General features: G+C 45.2%; 1 protein-coding gene across 1 annotated transcript in view; it reads left to right on the top strand.

Annotated features, from left to right (window-relative positions):
• The window catches only part of LOC121916648 (insulin receptor-like), an 89,132-nt gene that overhangs the window by 17,183 nt on the left and 53,920 nt on the right, over nt 1-18,029 (top strand). Inside the window, 1 exon segment of the mRNA XM_042441955.1 lies at nt 6,151-6,702. Coding sequence (XP_042297889.1) covers nt 6,151-6,702 — 552 coding nt within the window.

An 18,029-nucleotide genomic window follows, 5' to 3' on the forward strand; every position in this document is an offset into this window, starting at 1 on the left:
ACTGAACAAGCACCAAAAGTTCATGCATTCCATAAAATAAATCCTCAGCGATTGCATTCTTCCATGATATTTGAGTCTACCTTAATAAAAGTATTGCCCAGTGGCCGATATTGGACCTTCCCCTTTCATAGACTGATAAGGCTATTATAGTGGTCTGTTACACTCTTTTTAGAAAGAGTGACACAGGTTCTCACACCATTTCTCTGAGATAGAAATGGAGGGTGGGGAAAATCATTTAACCCTGTCACCAACACACACATTTATACTTCCAGTCTGCAGGAATGGAGAAGCTCAAAGGAACTGACTGGCTTGTGTTCCAATGGCTGGTTTTCCACAGATTGGCTTGCATTCTGTGGATTTGTCCTTTGGACTTGACTGCTGAAAGAGCACACAAAGCCAGAACCTTATCCCTTTTTTATTTATTTCATTATCATGGCCAGAAAAAAATTGCAACTAACAACATAAAGAATGAAGAAATAGGGGTCAGATTGACAAAAGTCTTTATATTATAAACATAAATTCCTTACAGAACATTAAACATACACACACATACCCCATATGTCTGACAGGACAGACCCAAGATGAAGAAAGATCTGATAGTTTTGTGCCACTCAGAAATGGAATCATAAAAAAACATAAATCTTCACAAGATTTAGTTTTAAACATTTGAACAAAATAAGATTTGTAAATTAAAAAAAAATAAAAACAGGGCAATAGACTCATCACACAACTTACAGAAGACTAGACTGAGCATAGCCCAGATATGCCTTAACCTTCTTTGAAACTCAGGGCTCACTCCCACTATGTTTTAAAGCCAATTGCCCATCGGTATATATGACCATCGTTCCCTTTTGAAACCGGGTCTGAGCCTAGAGTGATCAGTTTCAATCACGATGAAGGGAGGCAAACACAAAACCCCCGCTGTTTCTTGGCATTAGTTCTTTGGTGACTCTTTTGGAAAGAATCGATTCTGGGGTGTGTTCAACAAGTGGGAATGACAGATCTGAATCGCATCATTCTGGAGGGAATAATGGCAGAGGGGTGTTTACTATCCCTCCTCAGTTTTTGATAGATCCACCATCCCCCCCAGCGCTGCCTTTTGGATTGTGGTGTGACCTATGGATGCATTAAAAAAAATCATGGAAAATTTGATTCATTGATTTTCAAGTTGCAAAACCAATTAATCGAATCATCAATCAATTTATTTTTTTAAAAAATCAAATGCCATGGAGCCCTTTGAAGGTTTTAGCCCTGGGCTCCTGAGCACCTCTTTGGGGGAAGCACCTCCTGCGTGATGCCCAGCCAAGAGGCCCAGTGCCTGCCAGCTCCCTCTACTTACCTAGAGCCTGGGCTGCCGCTTATGTCACTGATGACGCACAGATGATTGACATGCATTTTGAAGCAGCGCAAACTAGTAGGGATGACGATCATGCCAAAAAAGAAACGATTACAAGGACAATGAAAAGATCCGCTTTTATAGTAGGAAGGATGGACCTTTTAGAATCAATTTGCCAACACAGAGTGAAGGCGAATCCCAAACAGGTTTAAATGTAAGTGGGAATCAGCCCTCAGATTGCCTTTCAGATCCTAAATTTCCATCCTGAAGTTGCCAGATGGGAAGAGCCACAGAGCAGGTGACATTTTAGTTCCTCAAGAGGAGAGCTGCATCGTGCAAATCACAAATGGGTTTCCTTTTCTAAGAGCTTACTAACTGCAATCTCTCCTTCAAGGGCTAAAGCCCATTGGTTGCTTTGCAGCAGCATTATGATTTTTGTCCCTGCTGCCTTTTCTGGCATTGAAAACATGCTCCTGAGAGGCTTCAAGCTTTTGGGGGCAGGTTTTTGGATGCTCAACAGAGAGGGAACATTGCAAACCCATGTGTGCTGAATTCCAGGGAGCAGGGTGGGTTTCACGCTACATCATTGCACCGCTATGATGCCATGGATCCATCATCCTGTGGGATCCTGGGATTTGCAGTTTAGGGAGGGATATTTAGAATTCTCTGCTAGGGATCTCTTGGGCCTCACCAAACTACAAATCCCAGGATTCCACAGGCAGTTGGAATAGAATGATAGTGCTTTAGTTGTGTGAAAAGGCCCTGCTTGGTGGCCTACTCAGAGGCTTCATATTCCTTTCCTGCCTCTTCAGTGATAGGTGGCCTTTGCAGGGCTGTTTGGTGGTCTTTGCTTTGCCATGCAAGGCAATTAATAGAATTCAGGCCCCTAAAGCAGTGGTTCCCAAACTTTGGTCTTCCAGATGTTTTGTACTTCAGTTCCGAACCAAGCTGACTTCTGGGAGTTGAAATCCAAAACTCTTGGAAGAGCAAAGTTTGGGACCATTGCCCTAAAGTTTTGCTTCTGCTTTAGAGTCTTCGTTTCCTTTTTTCTTGCATCCAGACCAGAATGACTATGTTTTTTTTTTTTTTTACTGTTCACAGTTGTCAGGTTAACCCATCTAATGACAAACATTCCTAACAGCTGGGTTTTTTTTTTACAGAAGTGAATATTTGGCTGGTTTGGGTGTCCTGAACATAGCAGACATAGTAGGTCCTATGGCTGAGCCACTTCCATTTGCCAGAAGTGGGAGCTGAAGCACCTCAGTCTTTTTGCTCTAGAGTCTCAGGCAGTTTATAGACTGCCCCTTTGGGGCGGCCTATACCTGCCCCTTTCCCCGACGGATCGAGGCCTCAGCTTCCACAGCAGCAGCCCTGAGGCCCTGATCCGCCGCTTTTCCAGGCAGAGTACGTACTAGGGTGCCCGTTTATAAAGGGCCTCAGATGCAACTCAGGGGCTGAAGGATGAATGTTTGTGTTTGTTCATTGATTTAGTTTGCCAGCCATATGTAGCCGAGAGCCAAGCTCTGTGTTGCTGGGCTTGGAGCGAACATGCCCGTGTAACCTCCAATGTACATTTGTATGTTTAGACAAAGATCTGTGGACATAGATTTGTGCCAGAATTCTGCTAAATTAGGTCAGCAAGCATCCAGGTTTTCAGTTTTTTAAAAAATTCAGTTGAAGTATGCTAGAAGAAGAATCCTGGGCTGGCCTTCTCTCTGATACAACTAGATTTCTGTGTTCTGTCATTTGGAATTGGATAGCCCAGATGAGTTTGGCTATTCAACTGATCTGAAATGGCCAATTCCACATATTCTAAAAAATGGAGAAACTAGTCCCCAGCCTTCAAATAAATATAATACCAAGAACAACTCATTTTGCTTGTCTGGGTAGATGGATGTGACTTGTTTGGAGTTTACAATGAGTAACATGTTCACATATGCTGTGTTAAAGTAAAGGACAATGACTGAGAGGAATGCTGTATGTTGAGCCTGGTTCTTTGCATTTTAAATGATTAATTTTAAATGTGGATTGTTTTAATATGTGTATATTGTGAAGACATACCCAACTAAAGGTGGTGGCAGGTTTGGGTGTGCAACGCCGGTACCCTGGTGTCATCTTTCCGGGTCTGATCTTGGTTTGAACTCCTCTCTCAATGGAGCTGGTGCAGGGTCTTTCAGCTTCTGATCTCTTTCATAGAATCATAGAATCGTAGAGTTGGAAGAGACCACTAGGGCCATCCAGTCCAACCCCCTGCCATGCAGGAAATCCAAATCAAAGCATCCCTGACAGATGGCCATCCAGCCTCCGTTTAAAGACCTCCAAGGAAGGAGACTCTATCACCCTCCAAGGGAGTGCATTCCACTGTCGAACAGCCCTTACTGTCAGGAAGTTCCTCCTAATGTTCAGGTGGAATCTCTTTTCCTGTAGCTTGCATCCATTGCTCCGGGTCCTGTTTTCTGGAGCAGCAGAAAACAAGCTTGCTTGAAGTAGGTAACTAATTCCTGGTAACTGATTCGGCTAACTAATTACTGGTAACTAAAATGGCTAACTTGTTCTTGGTAACTAAATTGGCTAACTAGTTCCTGGTAACTGATTCGGCTAACGTGTAAGAAATGCCCATTCCGGCTGTCTGGGCCTGTTTGCCACCAAAAGACAGCTCTCTGCCTGCTCACAGCAAAGACTGCTCCAAACTAAAAAGCCTCTAGCTAAGGCAGAGCATGCTGGGAAAGGGCAAACCAAACCTGGAAAAATGCAGGGGATCCTACAGCTCCTCCCACAACTAATACAATGAATATTTCCTACACTAAACATACCATGGCCTGAACCAATATGAAAGGAAATGCAGGGGGAGATTGAAACAGTCCGGGCTGGACATCACATATATCTTATTTGTCCTTTTAAATGGATGTGTATTTTAACTGATTTGTTTTAATTGATGTGGTGTGTCTGTTAATTGTTGTCCCTTGCCATGATCCATGGGGAGAGGTGGGTAAGAAATGTATTACTCTAATAATAATGATGATGTTCTGGGGACTGGAAGAGGCTTCCCTGAAGTCTTGGTCTCTTGTAGAATCTGCTGTAATGGCAGTCCCAAATTTGGGTGGGGTGGGCATTGTTGGGTTTAGTACCACCTAAGAATTTACTCCACATTCTGCAGTTAAATTGTGCAGCTGAGCTTTTTGTTAAAAAGTGCAAAGGAGCCCTGCAATCTATTTAAAAAGGTAAATTGTCATTCCAGGGTGGAATTCACTCCATCCTTTTCTTTTTGGGCAGAATGGAGGTGGTGTGAGGAACCTGGCCCAGTCAAGGGCTGTTTCTCTTTACCTACTGCATGAAGACTAACAGTGGGCAACAGTCAGCTTTCGTGTTGCAGGGGAAGTGTAATGTTGGTAGGGATGGGTAAGGATTTGTTCCTGTTCTCTAGCCTCACATATTTAGTACTCGATTTGCAAATCTTTTCTTCACAAACTTAAATAATAACTAAAGCATGAATAGAGTTCAAGGACATAGCTGTGTTAGTCTGGAAAATCAGTATACAAAGAGCTTTTGTAACACCTGAAATAAAAACATTCGTAGCATGAGCTTTCACGGGCCCGGTCCAGACAGGTGCGATAGGACGCCCTTGTCATGTGCAAGGGGCAGCGCTTCTAGACACCCCTCGCTCCTCGCACGTGACAGCGTCAAAATGGTGGCGCCCTGTACAGATGGGCACTGCCATCATTATGTGACGGATGCCTAGTGTCCACATGTCACAGTGCCATTATGACGTTGCGAGTGCTCCATTGGCACACTGCAGCATCATAATCGCGCCACAAGAAGAACCCGCTTTTTGCAGGTTCTTTTTGGTCCGCAGGGAAGTCCTGCTGTCTTTTTGGGACGGTCTGTCTTGCACCCTAGACTTGAGCCTACTTCTTCAGATGCATGTTAGATTCTGAAATCAGTGCTCATCCAAAGTTTGTGATTTAGGTTATTGCTTTTAAATAGGCGGACAAAATGGTTTGAGTGTTGGACTGTGACTTTGGAGAACAGGGTTCGATTCCTTGCTCAGCCTTGAAGCCCCTTAGGTGACCTTGGGCAAGTAATATGCTCTCAGCCTCAGGCGAAGACAATGGCAAACCTCCTCTAAACAACTCTTGCCAAGAAAACCCCATGATAGGTTCACCTCAGGGTTGCCATAAGTCAGAAATGACTTGAAGGAAACAACAACAACAAATTTGAGAAACCACGTAGAAAACATGCATAAATTTGAAACAGTGCAAGTGAAAAAAGCAGATATTTGGGGAAGTGTGCATAAAAGTATTTTTGTGAAGTTGAAGGCTTTCATGGCCGCCCGGCATCCATAGTTTTTTGTGGGTTTTTCAGACTATGTGGCTGTGTTCTGGAAGAATTAGTTCCTGACTTTTGCCTGCATCTGTGGCTGGCATCTTCATCAGGAATAAATTCTTCCAGAACATGGCCACATAGCCTGAAAAATCCACAAAAAACAAAAGTGTTTTTGTTCCATGAGGAAATTAATTGCCAAAAAAATAAATTCAAAGAAAGGGTACACAGATATACAGTGGGTCCTTGTTCTCCACTGGGGTTTGGTTCCAAGATCCCCCATGGATAACAAAATCCGTGGATGCTCAAGTCCCAATTAAATATAATGACATAGCAAAATGGTGTCCCTTATAAAAAATGGAAAAGCAAGGTTTGATATTTGAAATTTGTACTTTTTTTTTAACGTTTTCAAACTCTGGATGCTTGAATCCGTGTATAAAAATTTCGGGTTTAAGAAGGGCAGACTGTAAAATAATTCTCTTTTTGCCTTCCAGTTTGCCAGAGCATTGACATTCGCAACAACATCACCCACCTAAGTCTCCTGGAGAACTGCACTGTGATTGAGGGACACCTACAGATCCTGCTCTTGTTCCACACCAAGGCTGAGGACTTCCGGGATGTCAGTTTTCCCCGGCTGATCATGATCACGGACTACTTGCTGTTCTTTCGGGTTTATGGCCTGGAGACTCTCAAAAAGCTTTTTCCTAATCTTAGTGTGATCCGAGGGACTCGCCTCTTCTTCAACTACGCTCTGGTCATCTTCGAAATGCTCCACTTAAAGGAGATTGGCCTTTATAACCTTATGAACATCACCCGCGGTGCTGTACGGATCGAGAAGAACTATGAGCTCTGTTATCTGTCCACCATTGACTGGTCTCGGATTTTAGACTCGGTGGAAGACAACTACATCGTAGAGAACAAGGCTGACAAGGAGGAATGTGGAGACGTGTGCCCGGGCTTCATGCAAGGGAAAAGCATCTGCTCGCCCATTGTCATCAATGGTGTTTTAATTGAGCGCTGTTGGACCCATGAGCATTGCCAGAGAGGTAAGGTTGTGGCTGGCACAGGCCATCACTAGCAGGGCCTCAGATTTTGAATAAGGTGGCCCAGCAAAGAGAAGCGTTATGGTGGCAGGTGTGTAGGCCAACATTTTGCGATGGGGCCATCCAGGGACTGTACAGACCCGTAAACTGTGGGGCAGAGGGGAAAGCAGCTTAAAGTCCATTTTTGGCTTACTCCTGCCGTAGCCTCGCTGTTTCAGCTCTCTCCTAATTCCCATAAGTCCAACCTAAATTGGCTGCAAGAGGTAAAATGAAATGGTTTCAGTTGTTTACAGCACTGTAATATTCAGGCAATGTATTGGAATGCTTTTTAGTTTGCTGAAACCAATTATTCCGATAGTGGACTAACTCTTTTCAGACTACATGTGGTTCTTCTTCCTCCTCCTTTTCCACCACCTCTATAACCTTGTTTGAAAATATATATTGCACCTTGAAAAATGGTGTGCCTTTTCTCTTTAAAACTAATTTCAGCCACATGTGGACCTGTGAGCCCTTACTGAGGTAGCCACCCTAATAGCTGCATTGCACATGCAATGGGCTCTGTCCCTATTTTCTCCTCTCCTGATCCTTGCTGTAGGAATGGAGCTGCAGCACAGGAGCCTGTTCTGATGGTGAAGTTGCTTAGGTTGCATATCTGGTTACATGAAGATTTTGAAACCCAGTCAGGTAAGTGACTCCTGGCAGTTCTAGAGACATGAATTGTCAAGCAGAGATAACTTTCCCTATCTTTCTGAACCCTTGGATTCCACCCAGAGGTGGGGCAGGGTGGGGCAGGGTGCTGGGGGAGTCACGTGAAGCAGGTGTTGGTTCAACCAGGCCAGGAGTGTGTCCTCTGACTATGTCAGTGATAGCTTTCCAGAATTTGAGGCAGAAAGAGAGAGAGGCTTTTCCCTATCAGCTGCTGCCCTTGTAAACTGGAAGTGACCCTGGAGCCGTCCAAATGCAAAGCATGGGCACTTCCCACCAAAGTTAATTTCCTAGCAGTTTTGCAGCAGAAGACCCTCCCCACTGTCTCTGGTAGGCTGTATGGCCCCCTGAGGAATCAGTTCTTGTCTGCCAGCAGGAACTAGCCAAAGCCTTGCAGGCACACATGATATATATCCAACCCCACCCCACCCCCCGCTGTTCTATGGTTTGTGTTGCGCAGCCTCTAACCCAAGATGAGGTTGGTGCTGCTATGGCCTGTGTCCTTGTGGTTGCCTGTAGATCTCTGAACCCATTCAGGAGATGACTGGTTTTGGATGAACTAAGTTTTACGTGTAGGGATTGATGCTTCTTTGTAACTAAAATCTTGCTTCTGGAAGCCACATTTCCAAAATAACTGTTCCATTTGGCATTCTGCTCACTTCTGTGTCTACTTAGGGCTGTGTTGAGTGATTTGCTGCCGCTTGGTAGGATCTGGCCTATCTCCTGGGATATCTGGATGGCATCTTTCTGTTTAGTCAAAGATGCCAAACTCAGCAAAAGGTTCCCCTTTTGGTCCCCAGAATGCCTTGAATCTCTCTCCTAGCTAGGCTTCTGCCAGGGCACTCTGTTCATCTGCTACACCTGGTTTGGGAAGTCTCTGACCATTAGCTGAGTTTTGAACTACAATTCTCACAATCCCTTTACTTACAGCCCCAAACTGGAAGGAGCTTCTAGGGATGTGCATGATGGCAGTTTGTTCATTTTTAAAGAATGTTCAGAAGCTGCTTACGCATGGGTTGTGTCTACGTGCAGCCTGGTTATCTTTACAATGTTATCACGTTGTCCATTTGAAATCTCTTGTCAGTGTTTTGGACTTGCCAGGAGAGAGAAAACAAAGACTTTGGTTTTGATTGCTTGCTAAACTCATTCTTGTGTTTACTTACACGCCCAAGCTGACATGTGGCTTCTGTTTTTCTTTTTTAAAATGTGTTTTACAAGGCCAAACCATTTTAAGTGGCAGCACTCACAGTTGATGTACAACTTGGGAAAAGTTTAACAACAAAACCTTCTTGATTTACTGAGCTTCCGCCATTTGTGCTTAACTACCAGCTTTCAGCCTGTTTGTCTCCCACTTCTGGCAGGTACTGCAGCTGAAAAGGGCTTGCATTCTCCTCCAGATATGTGGCACAAGGCCCTTGGAACAATGATCTTTCTTGCTTCCCCTCCCGTCACCTGTTTGCCTTAGCTTGTTTGCAAAGCACTTGAGATGCTCACAAAATATTGTTGTTGTTGTTGTTTTAAAAAAGGGATCCATTGCATCTGTCTGTGTGAATTTCCAAATGATCCCACAGAAAATTGCAGCACCACACACACACATCCTCAGGGCATGATCCACCATTCCCCCATCTTGTCTCTGTCTAAACCACTTCTTCTCTGTCTGCTCTGGCAAACAAAACAAGAAAGTGCCACTGCTTTGCCCTTGAATTTTGACAAGGAAGGGTTCATCACAGATGCCTTCGCATTTGTCTCTCTGCCTCTTTGAGCTCAGTCTGTGTCTCTCTTTCCAGTGTGGGGAGCAAGCTGTCTTCCCCCAGAAGGGAATTATTGCTTGCTCTAGTTTGTTTTTTCAAGTTGCTCTTAATATTTTCTCAGTTGCAGGCTTGAATGTCATGCTGAATTGAGGAGAACAGCGCAAGGGACCTGAAAGAGTGGAATGTGAGAAAGTCAAAGGTTGAATGTGTCTCCATTTTGACAACCACTTTTAACTTCCATGGCTCCACAGCCTGTCCAGCAAACAGGCTGTTTTGGGTAGCCAGTTCACTCGTGTCCAAAGGGCTCCTTGCTTAATAGCTCTTCTTAGTTCCTGCCATTGCTACCAAGACCTGCCTGTCAGAGAGTGTTAAAATTGAAAGAGGTAGGGGTGTGTATGTGGGAAGCCGTGCTTGTACTGTTTACATAGGTAGAAATATTTCTTAGCAACCATTTCCTGTGACTTCTTGTTCTTTTTTTAAATGTCCTGGGAATTTTCTGTAATCATAAGCAGAGTTTTATTGCTCAGCTCCTTCCCTCTCCCACCCCAGCTCCTCCTCATGCACAATAGGGGAAATGGCGGCTAAAGATAGCTCTGCATTTAACTCTGGCCCATTCACAAGGGTGTGATGTTTCTTAGTGCCTTTGAAATGTACACAAAGAAATATTTCTTGTTGCTAATGTTGGAGCAGGTGGGGGAAAGTGCTTGTTATGTGGAGGTTGATTTCACGGGTGATGAAAGAAAGTACATATCTGATTAACTGCAGACACTTTCCTGGCGTTTTCTCTCATAAGCTCTCCAGAATCTAGAGAAATAAATGCAAGCCCCTTGGAAGGCCAAAGTTTTGGTTGTCAGATGGAGTTTATACAGACGAGAGAAATAAAAATAAGGAATTCCCACACACACCCACATGCCAGCCACCTCAGTCTCATAAGGAAAAGAAATTTCCCTCACCAAGGCTCTCAGTCTGTGGAGAGCAGGGAGAGATAAAATCGCCTTTCTGAAATGCTAAAACAGGATAAATTAATGAACTGCTGAAATTCCAACGGTTCTGGAACACCTGTAGTTACACAGTCTTTCACATGCTGTGGTTTTGCAATCGCCTTGCGTAAGAGGACTCACTCTCTCTAAAGTTTTTGTGTTCTTAGCCGATGCCATGTGGAGAGAGGGCTTGGAGAAATGGAGCAATGATCAGCCAAGTGAGCAGCACCCCCCTGGCCTTGATCCTGTAGAGAGAGAAAGGCATGTATGGCAGGGCACACAGTGAGATTGTCTGGCAGTCAACTCTTGGTCCATTTTTGAGAGATGAGGGCATTCCCCTCTCCTCTTTGTGGAGGTCTCCTATCTTCATGGGTGAATGAAAGGCGCCTTCTTCAATTCTCCGTCTTGAAACAAAATGTGTAAGGCAGGCACATGGGGACAAACACAGCTGTGGAATAAACAGCTTAGCTTATGGGGTATCACTCTGTCTGGAGACTTGGCATCTCCTGTTGAGAATTAATAAAAGGCTGGAGAAAGGTCCCTGTGGGGATTTTTGGATTATTTCATCTTTTAATAATGGACCCACTTTATAATGGCAATGGGTCACATAGAAACACAGACAGGCCTTGGCAAGTCCCTGTCTTTATTTCTCCAAGACTGCTTCTGCCTCTCTCACACAACGGTTGTCCACCTGCACACTGGTTGTCCACCAGGGTTTTGATCTGCCTTTGCATTGCTTGCAGTGCTGAAACTTTGCCTTGCCATGCCTCTCTCTGTCTTCATTTCTTCTTGCCAAATCTTCTCACACTGGTGTGTTGTCTGTTGTCCTTCTGCCCCATATTCAGACCCTTAAAAGGGGATTGCAACAGCCTGAATGATAGCTATGGACAATGTCAGAGCTCTTCAGGATTGCACTCTGCAACCACTTTAGCCGACAACTTTCAGGCAGATTTAGCCCATTGCAGTGCTTCTTGTTCTGCACAACTGGAGCATTAATGCTAAATTGTGCCTTTTAACAGTGAATTTTCAGCCTGTGCTGCCTGAGGGGGACCAGTGGCTCATTTGAGAATTTAGCGCTAAGTAATTCACGCAGGGCCGAATGCAACAGTCTCCAACACTGTGCCATCAACTCTAAGCAAACCCCCGGCTCCTGGAAGGAGCATAGCAGACCTCAGATAAGAAAAGCTGGAAGGGAATATGGGAGGAAAAGCCAGTCAGGTGCCTGAGAATGGGTTAAATGTTATTAACCTTTATTTATGAAGCGCTGTAAATTTACACAGCTCTCTAAGCTAGTCCTCATAGGGCTTGGTGGTTTCCATACCTTTATGTTTCATATGTGTCTTATACTCAAATTCTATAAAATTTTAAAAATACTTTTGTGCATGCTATAAAGTTTGTGCACGTTGGACTATCAGAGAGCACTTTCTCAGCCACTCTCTGATGGTTCAATGTGCACAAACTTTGTAGCATGCACAAAATTGGTTTTTGGAGTATTTTGGATTTCAGAATTCTAGATAAGCGAGGCTTTATTGTTAGACTTAGGAATATCAGTAATTCTTTTTTTTTTTTAAACCTTAAAAGTTGCAAGCAACCTGTGCTAAATAGGAAATACCTTAAATACCTTGTAAAGCTCTGATTTTATCAGTGCAGGTAGTTCCTCCACTGATATTGGATCACAAATTTTCCTTTTGTGTTTGGTTTCTGCATCCACTTTGTCACCATCTGCAGTTGTCTTTCTGGTGCTGAGCTTTTTTGCCTTTGGTTAGGCTGGTCCCCAACAGCAGATAGGCAGCTCACCCCAGGGCTGGACTTGGAGCCTGACTGCCTTAGAACCGAGTAGCCGATATTGTGTTCTGATGGCATCACTTGGCTACAGCCACAGTATAAAATACCTGTGAAAGAGGTAGTTTTAAGAAATACTTGTAACCAAACATTACAGGAAAAATGTTGGACACAAGGAAGGGCATTACTGTTGTAGTTTTTTTTAATTCCCCTCCCTCCCTCTCTAAAATTCTGTTTGCAGGTCAAGAAGCCATGATTCAAGGGTGCTGCTAGGGGACTCCATTGTGGAAGCAACCTCAGTTAAACCTTCCACCTTCCCTTGCATCCCATATGCCTGCCTCTTTCTCCTGTGCAGGCTCCATACTTGGCCCAACCCCAGGACTGTAATGCTACCATGACTCATGGATTGACTTCCAGGATGGGGGATCTATATGTCTTCCCTCAAAAGGAGGAAACTTGGAAATTCTGGTGCTGAACCTGCAGACAGTTAGAAGGGGAGTTTTTGGTCTTTTTGTGTGTATGTTTCAGTTCCCAGAATTTCAGCTCAGGTCAGTTCAGGCAAAGGCAGAGTGAGGAGGTTGAGCTGGTGTGGAAGCAACACTTGACCAAGGGCTTGTGTGGGTTTTCTCTTTGTCAGCAAGACTGAGCAACGGAATTTAGGAAAGGGTTTCCTGAATTTATCCCACCATCATGGCTGGTGGTGGGCATGTCAGCTGGAGGATTCTGGGAGTTGTTGTCCAAAAGAAGAAAAACATATTTAAGCACACCATGCGCCTTGTTTGCTCATATCTGTCATACAACGTATGTGTATAACAAACTGGGCAATTGCACAGGTAAAGGGCTAAATCCTTCTGCCCCTGGTGTGCATTGGATGTAACGTGTTACCACTTCCAGATGCTGTTTTCAACCTATATTGGCTCTTTTTTCTATTTCAGGGGTGTTAGGACACCCTAAGTGAAACTGGCATGTTGTACATGTTTTTTGTTGGTTTAGGACCCTTTTATAATCCAAGAAGCTTTTTAATATAATGTGAGAGGGGGCTTGAGGGCTGTTAAAGTGTGACTGCATGAGATCAACAGGTCACACTTTCCTCCCAGCTTGTATATAACTTCTAGGGATCTTTCCTGTGGTCCCACCGCTCACAATCTGGTCCTACTTGATATCCTGTTTGTTGTCACTCAGCTTCCAAGCACATGGGACACTGCCCTTTTGACCACTGTCAAATGGATTTGTGCACCCCAGTCCCTTACCAGCCGGATACCCTTTGTTTGTCTGAAGAGCTCTTTTTTGTCAAGAGGCTATAAAAAGTCTTGCTTGATAGTGGAAGGAGGAACAGCTTTTCCAGTTGTGTTTGTTGATGGATCTTGTTGAGTAACTGTCTTTCGGGAACTGACCTTGTGCCTTGCTGGTCCAGAACAGGGAATGTCCCCATTTTGGAAAATAATTTGCTTTACTTTTGGTGGGTGTTGAACTCTTGTAGGCACCAGCCTGGGTGTTCAACCCTTTTCAGACTATAGAGGGGAAATAGTTTTTGCTCAGGGTGGGCAGACAGGTGGGGAGATACTACTTATTGCCTTAAATATTAACATCAGCAAACTAATAGCTCCTTTAAAGCTGGGGAACCCATTCAAATATGTCTGCTTCTCACCTGTGGGCCTCTGTGTTATTCACCCACTTCATAAGCAGCCACATGTGGTGAGTGTATTTCTGACTGGGAAGGGCTGTAGCTAGGAAATGGGTTGGAGCTAAGGTAGGCATGCAGGCAGCCAGAGAAGTTATCTGGGCCTCAAGAGACAGAGGCATTTCTTTGTTCAATTTCTGTCCTGCCTTTCTGCCCCAAACAGGACTCAAGGGAGACAGTGCTGGATTAAGGAGTGCCCCCAAGCCATGTTCCTACTTCCTTCTGGAGGAATGCAAACCCATTCTCAGAACAGCCTGTCTTGCCACTTCCATGACTTGTGAGCGTGGAACGTGCAGTACTGCCATCCTCGCTTTGTTGCACCACATCCAGCCCCTCACCACCCCGAAACAACTAGCCAGCACCGGAGCTCCCTTCCAGGGGAAAGGAGAGCAAGCTGGGCGTCATCAGCACATGGTTGCTTCTCACTCCCCATTCATTAACATCACCCAGCAGTTGACTACAGATGTTGAAGCATAAGGAGGACAACCAGCTGGATTCCTTTGCTGCCTTCTGCACTAGAACCAGGGTTGCACTGTGCTTCCCTCCGCACTTCCAGCCCACAGGAGCTGGTCCAGAAGAATGCCAAGGCCAGCTGCTGATAAGAGGTATCCAAAGGGTGAAGGAAAAGCCACAGTCTGCACATTCCTTTTATGGATTGAGATGACTCTACAACAGTTATCCCTTGAACCAACTCCAGATCATAAGCACCTTGCTCCCCAGGCAAAAGCTGTTCAACAGCTTTTGTCAAGACCTGTCTAGGAGAAGGCAGGTAAAAGTGCCACTCTATTCTGCTTTGGTCAGGACGCACCTAGAATCATTTGTCCAGTTCTGGTCACCACAATTCAAGAAGGATGTTGACAAGCTGGACCATATCCAGGCACTAAAATGGTGGAAGGTTTGGAAACCCTCAAGCTCTATGAGGACCAGCTTAGGGAGTTGGATATATTTAGCCTGGGGAAGAGAAGGTTAAGAAGCGACATGATATCCCCTGTTTAAATATCTTAAAGATGGAGATGGAGACTCAAGATGGAGTAAGCTTGTTTTCTGCTGCTCCAGAGATTAGGACCGGAGCAATGGATTCAAAACACAGAAAAACAAGATTCCACCTCAACATTAGGAAAAACTTCCTGACAGTAAGAGCTATTCAACAGTGGAAGATGCTGCTGCCCCTGAGTGTAGTAGAGTCTCCTTTTTGGGAGGTTTTTAAGCAGAGGCTGGATGGCCATCTGTCAGGGTTGCTTTCATTGTGTATTCCTGCATGGCAGGGGTTTAGACTGGATGGTCCCTGAGGTCTCTTCCAACTCTGTGATTCTAACACTACTTGGTCCAGGGAATCTTAAATCCCAATCTAGGCAGAGCCCTGGGCAGTGTTGGAAAACTTGCTTGTAGTCTTGGTTGATAGCTGAAAGTTCCTGATTTCTCAGCTGGTTGCAGGAAAGACCTTTTGGTGGGGCGAGTCAAAAACTGTCCCAGTGTCTCTTCTGGGGAGCTGGTGTGGTTCTTGAGGAGGGGGGTGCATGGACAATGCATAGTGTACCCTGTGGTTTCTTTTGATCTCTGTTCCAGATCGGGAGAGTGTGGCTCTGTGCCATCGACATGTCCCCCACCAGTAGTTCGCTTCTTCTTCTCTTAACTTGGGAAACAGACACCACAGCCTGACTTTTGTGAATTTCTTTGGCTGCCGGGTGTGCGGAGGGCACTGGGGTGCCAAGTGGAGGCAGAGGCCACAGGGGCTACTATGGAGTGAACTCCTTTGGAATGCTGAATCCAGGGTGCTGTTTTTTTCTCGTCTTTATTTTTAGCATACGACCTGTATTCAGAAGCCAAGCCTCAAGCAGTTACTTAATTAGGTCGTGGCAAAGATTAGGCAGATGTTTCCTCCTTGCGCTGGGTGCAGCTGGCTCTACATTCTTGTAAAGTGGCTCCTGTGACTTCAAAGCATGCTATTCTTATTTCTGCCAGTTTGGTCGGCACATGCGTTGCGTGAGAAAATGGGCATGGTGCCCCTAAACATAAACACCATTGCCTTAAAAAATAATAAATTCTATGAGCTAAATCCAATTTTAGTCTCAAATACAGCATGTTTCAGTGAAATGTGTGGGATTGATGATAGCCACTTAAGAAATATGTCTCATTGGTCAGACAAGAATGCATAACCTACGGGTTACCCATTGGTCCATATTCATGATCCCTATGGTATCACTAGTTTAAGGAATATGTAGGGACAGTGTTGGCCCCAATCCTCATTTAGAGTACAGCAGCTGCTGCAAGCAGCAGAGGTTTGTTAGTTCCATCCTGTCCTGTGAGAAATCTCTGGTGCAAGGGATCCCAGTTTTGGAGGAACAAGTCAGGATACAAGTCAAATAAATAAATGAGTGCTGCATGCTGTCCAGCGAACCCAGTAGCTCTCTCTTGGTTTTGGAAACAGAATGGGCCTGGGTGATGTTCAGGTGGCACTTCATCTATAGGAGGGAGTGCCAGGGATGCCCAGGTGGGGCTGAGAAAGGGGTCTTCCTGAACACTTTGCTTTGTTGCACTCAGGCTACAGGATTTTAGGTGAAACAGACTGATCTGGTGGTTCACGGTTCAGCAGCTTCCTATGCAAAGAGAAGGTGGGTGCAGAGAGTAAATAGAAAGGTGAAATTACAGCCCAGAAGAAATGGCACCACCATTTTTGGACCCCTAGCCCTTGCAGGGTTTGGGCCTTTCTCACCACTAGAGTAAGGTGTGTCTGTGTGAGTGTAACTTCTTGCACTGTACTTTACTGCTTGGTGCCAGTTCCCAGCCTGGTGGTATTCCTCCCTGCTGAGGAACTACTGGGGGAAGCAGACTTTATGTAGGAGAGATGTGGGCGATGAGACCTGTGAAACATATTGGCTCCTTCCAGAAAGCCTGACCCCCATGATGGTAACACCTCAGTTTTGCCACCAACTAATGCATGGGTTGGGCATATTTGTTATGTAGTCTTCATTTTTGCTCTCTGGCCCTCTTGAATTGGCAGAAGTGTTTCCTTCAGGGTGTCCCGTGGGGGTTAAAGGATGATTTGAACATGTAAGTGAACTGGAGGAAAGTGGCTGGAACACCAGCCTCCTAGGATGCTGCTCTTTGAGAATTGCAGGCAGTGATGGAAGTTGCTGGCAGCTCTGCCTCTTTTCTCAGCGGTGGAGCATCTCTGGGCCAGCTGCAAAATCCCAGGATTCAAGGCATGGAAGGCACCTATTTTTTCCCCAGAGGCCCCAGTCAGCAAATAGGAGAGAGTGGTGAGTGTGCCAGGTTTTGCTCCCTATGTCTCAGCACTCTTTTTTTTTAAAAAATTACTCTGCCAACTAAAAAAACATTTCATCCGCATTTTCCAATGCTTTTATGGGTTTTTAATAGCCTTTTCACAGACCAGACAGCAACCTAATACACCTGTTAAACTAACCAGGATCGCTAAGTAATTGCAGGATGGGGATTTATTTAGAATCTGTCTCGGAGGAGGAGTTGAGAGGGCCTCTCTCGCTGCTGTGTGTTTTGTCACTTTCCATTTTTATCTACATCCCAGATGCAGTTATGCCCCCATCAACAGCCAGGAAGTCCTCTTCTCTTCCTCTCCAGCACCCCTTCCCCAGTCTCAGATAGGGGAAGATTCAGAATCAGAAACAGCATTGAAGGTTTGGAGTCCTCTGCTTCGTGATATGATGCTGAGCCTAGTGGTTTCCTCTGAATGACTTTTGGCACAGACTTGTTGCCTAGGAATTCCCCCCATCCTGTTGGTGCCAAGAAGTGGCAGCATGATGCCAAGGAACTCTCTTGTGAGGAGCAGGGCTAGCTGGGCTTTTTTTTTTTTTTTCCCAAGGGCAGCTTTTCTCTCTTCTCTCTCCTCAACTCCCAGACTCTCTTCTGGGATCATTGCTCCAAGGATTACTCCCAATGTTGAGGCAGATTGAATGAGGATGAGGCACTTTAGCCCAGCCCAGTCAGGAAAAAAAGGGTGCATCTTCCCCTGTTGTGTCTCCCCACTGCCAGAGATGGGAGCCCCCTCTTAGCCAGGAAGTCCTGGGCACAACCAGTGCCACCCCTGTTTCAGAGGATATCTCCCTCATGCAAAGAATCTTTTGTGAATTTTCCTACCTCCTTGGCAATATGGCACATTTATTGCTCATTTTTGTACATGTTTCAGCCATGCGCCTGCTGGAGTAGGGAAGGGATAAGGTTCTTGACAGTTTCTAGGGAAGCTGAGAGCATTGACACTGCCACCTTTTCCCTATGCCAGCTCCAGCCAGTGTGGTCAGAGGCTTGGGCTCCCTGTGAGATAAAAGGGACTGAGTTTGAATGCGCCGGCTGGACGAGGAGGGTTTCCACAGCAAGACCTTCTGGGCACTTCAGTAGCCGATGGCCCTGGCAGACAAGAAGGGTGCTCAGTGGGCACAAAGGAGTAGCCCTGCCTCT

This window comes from Sceloporus undulatus, chromosome 10, assembly GCF_019175285.1.
Source record: "Sceloporus undulatus isolate JIND9_A2432 ecotype Alabama chromosome 10, SceUnd_v1.1, whole genome shotgun sequence".
Taxonomy (NCBI): Eukaryota; Metazoa; Chordata; class Lepidosauria; order Squamata; family Phrynosomatidae; genus Sceloporus; species Sceloporus undulatus.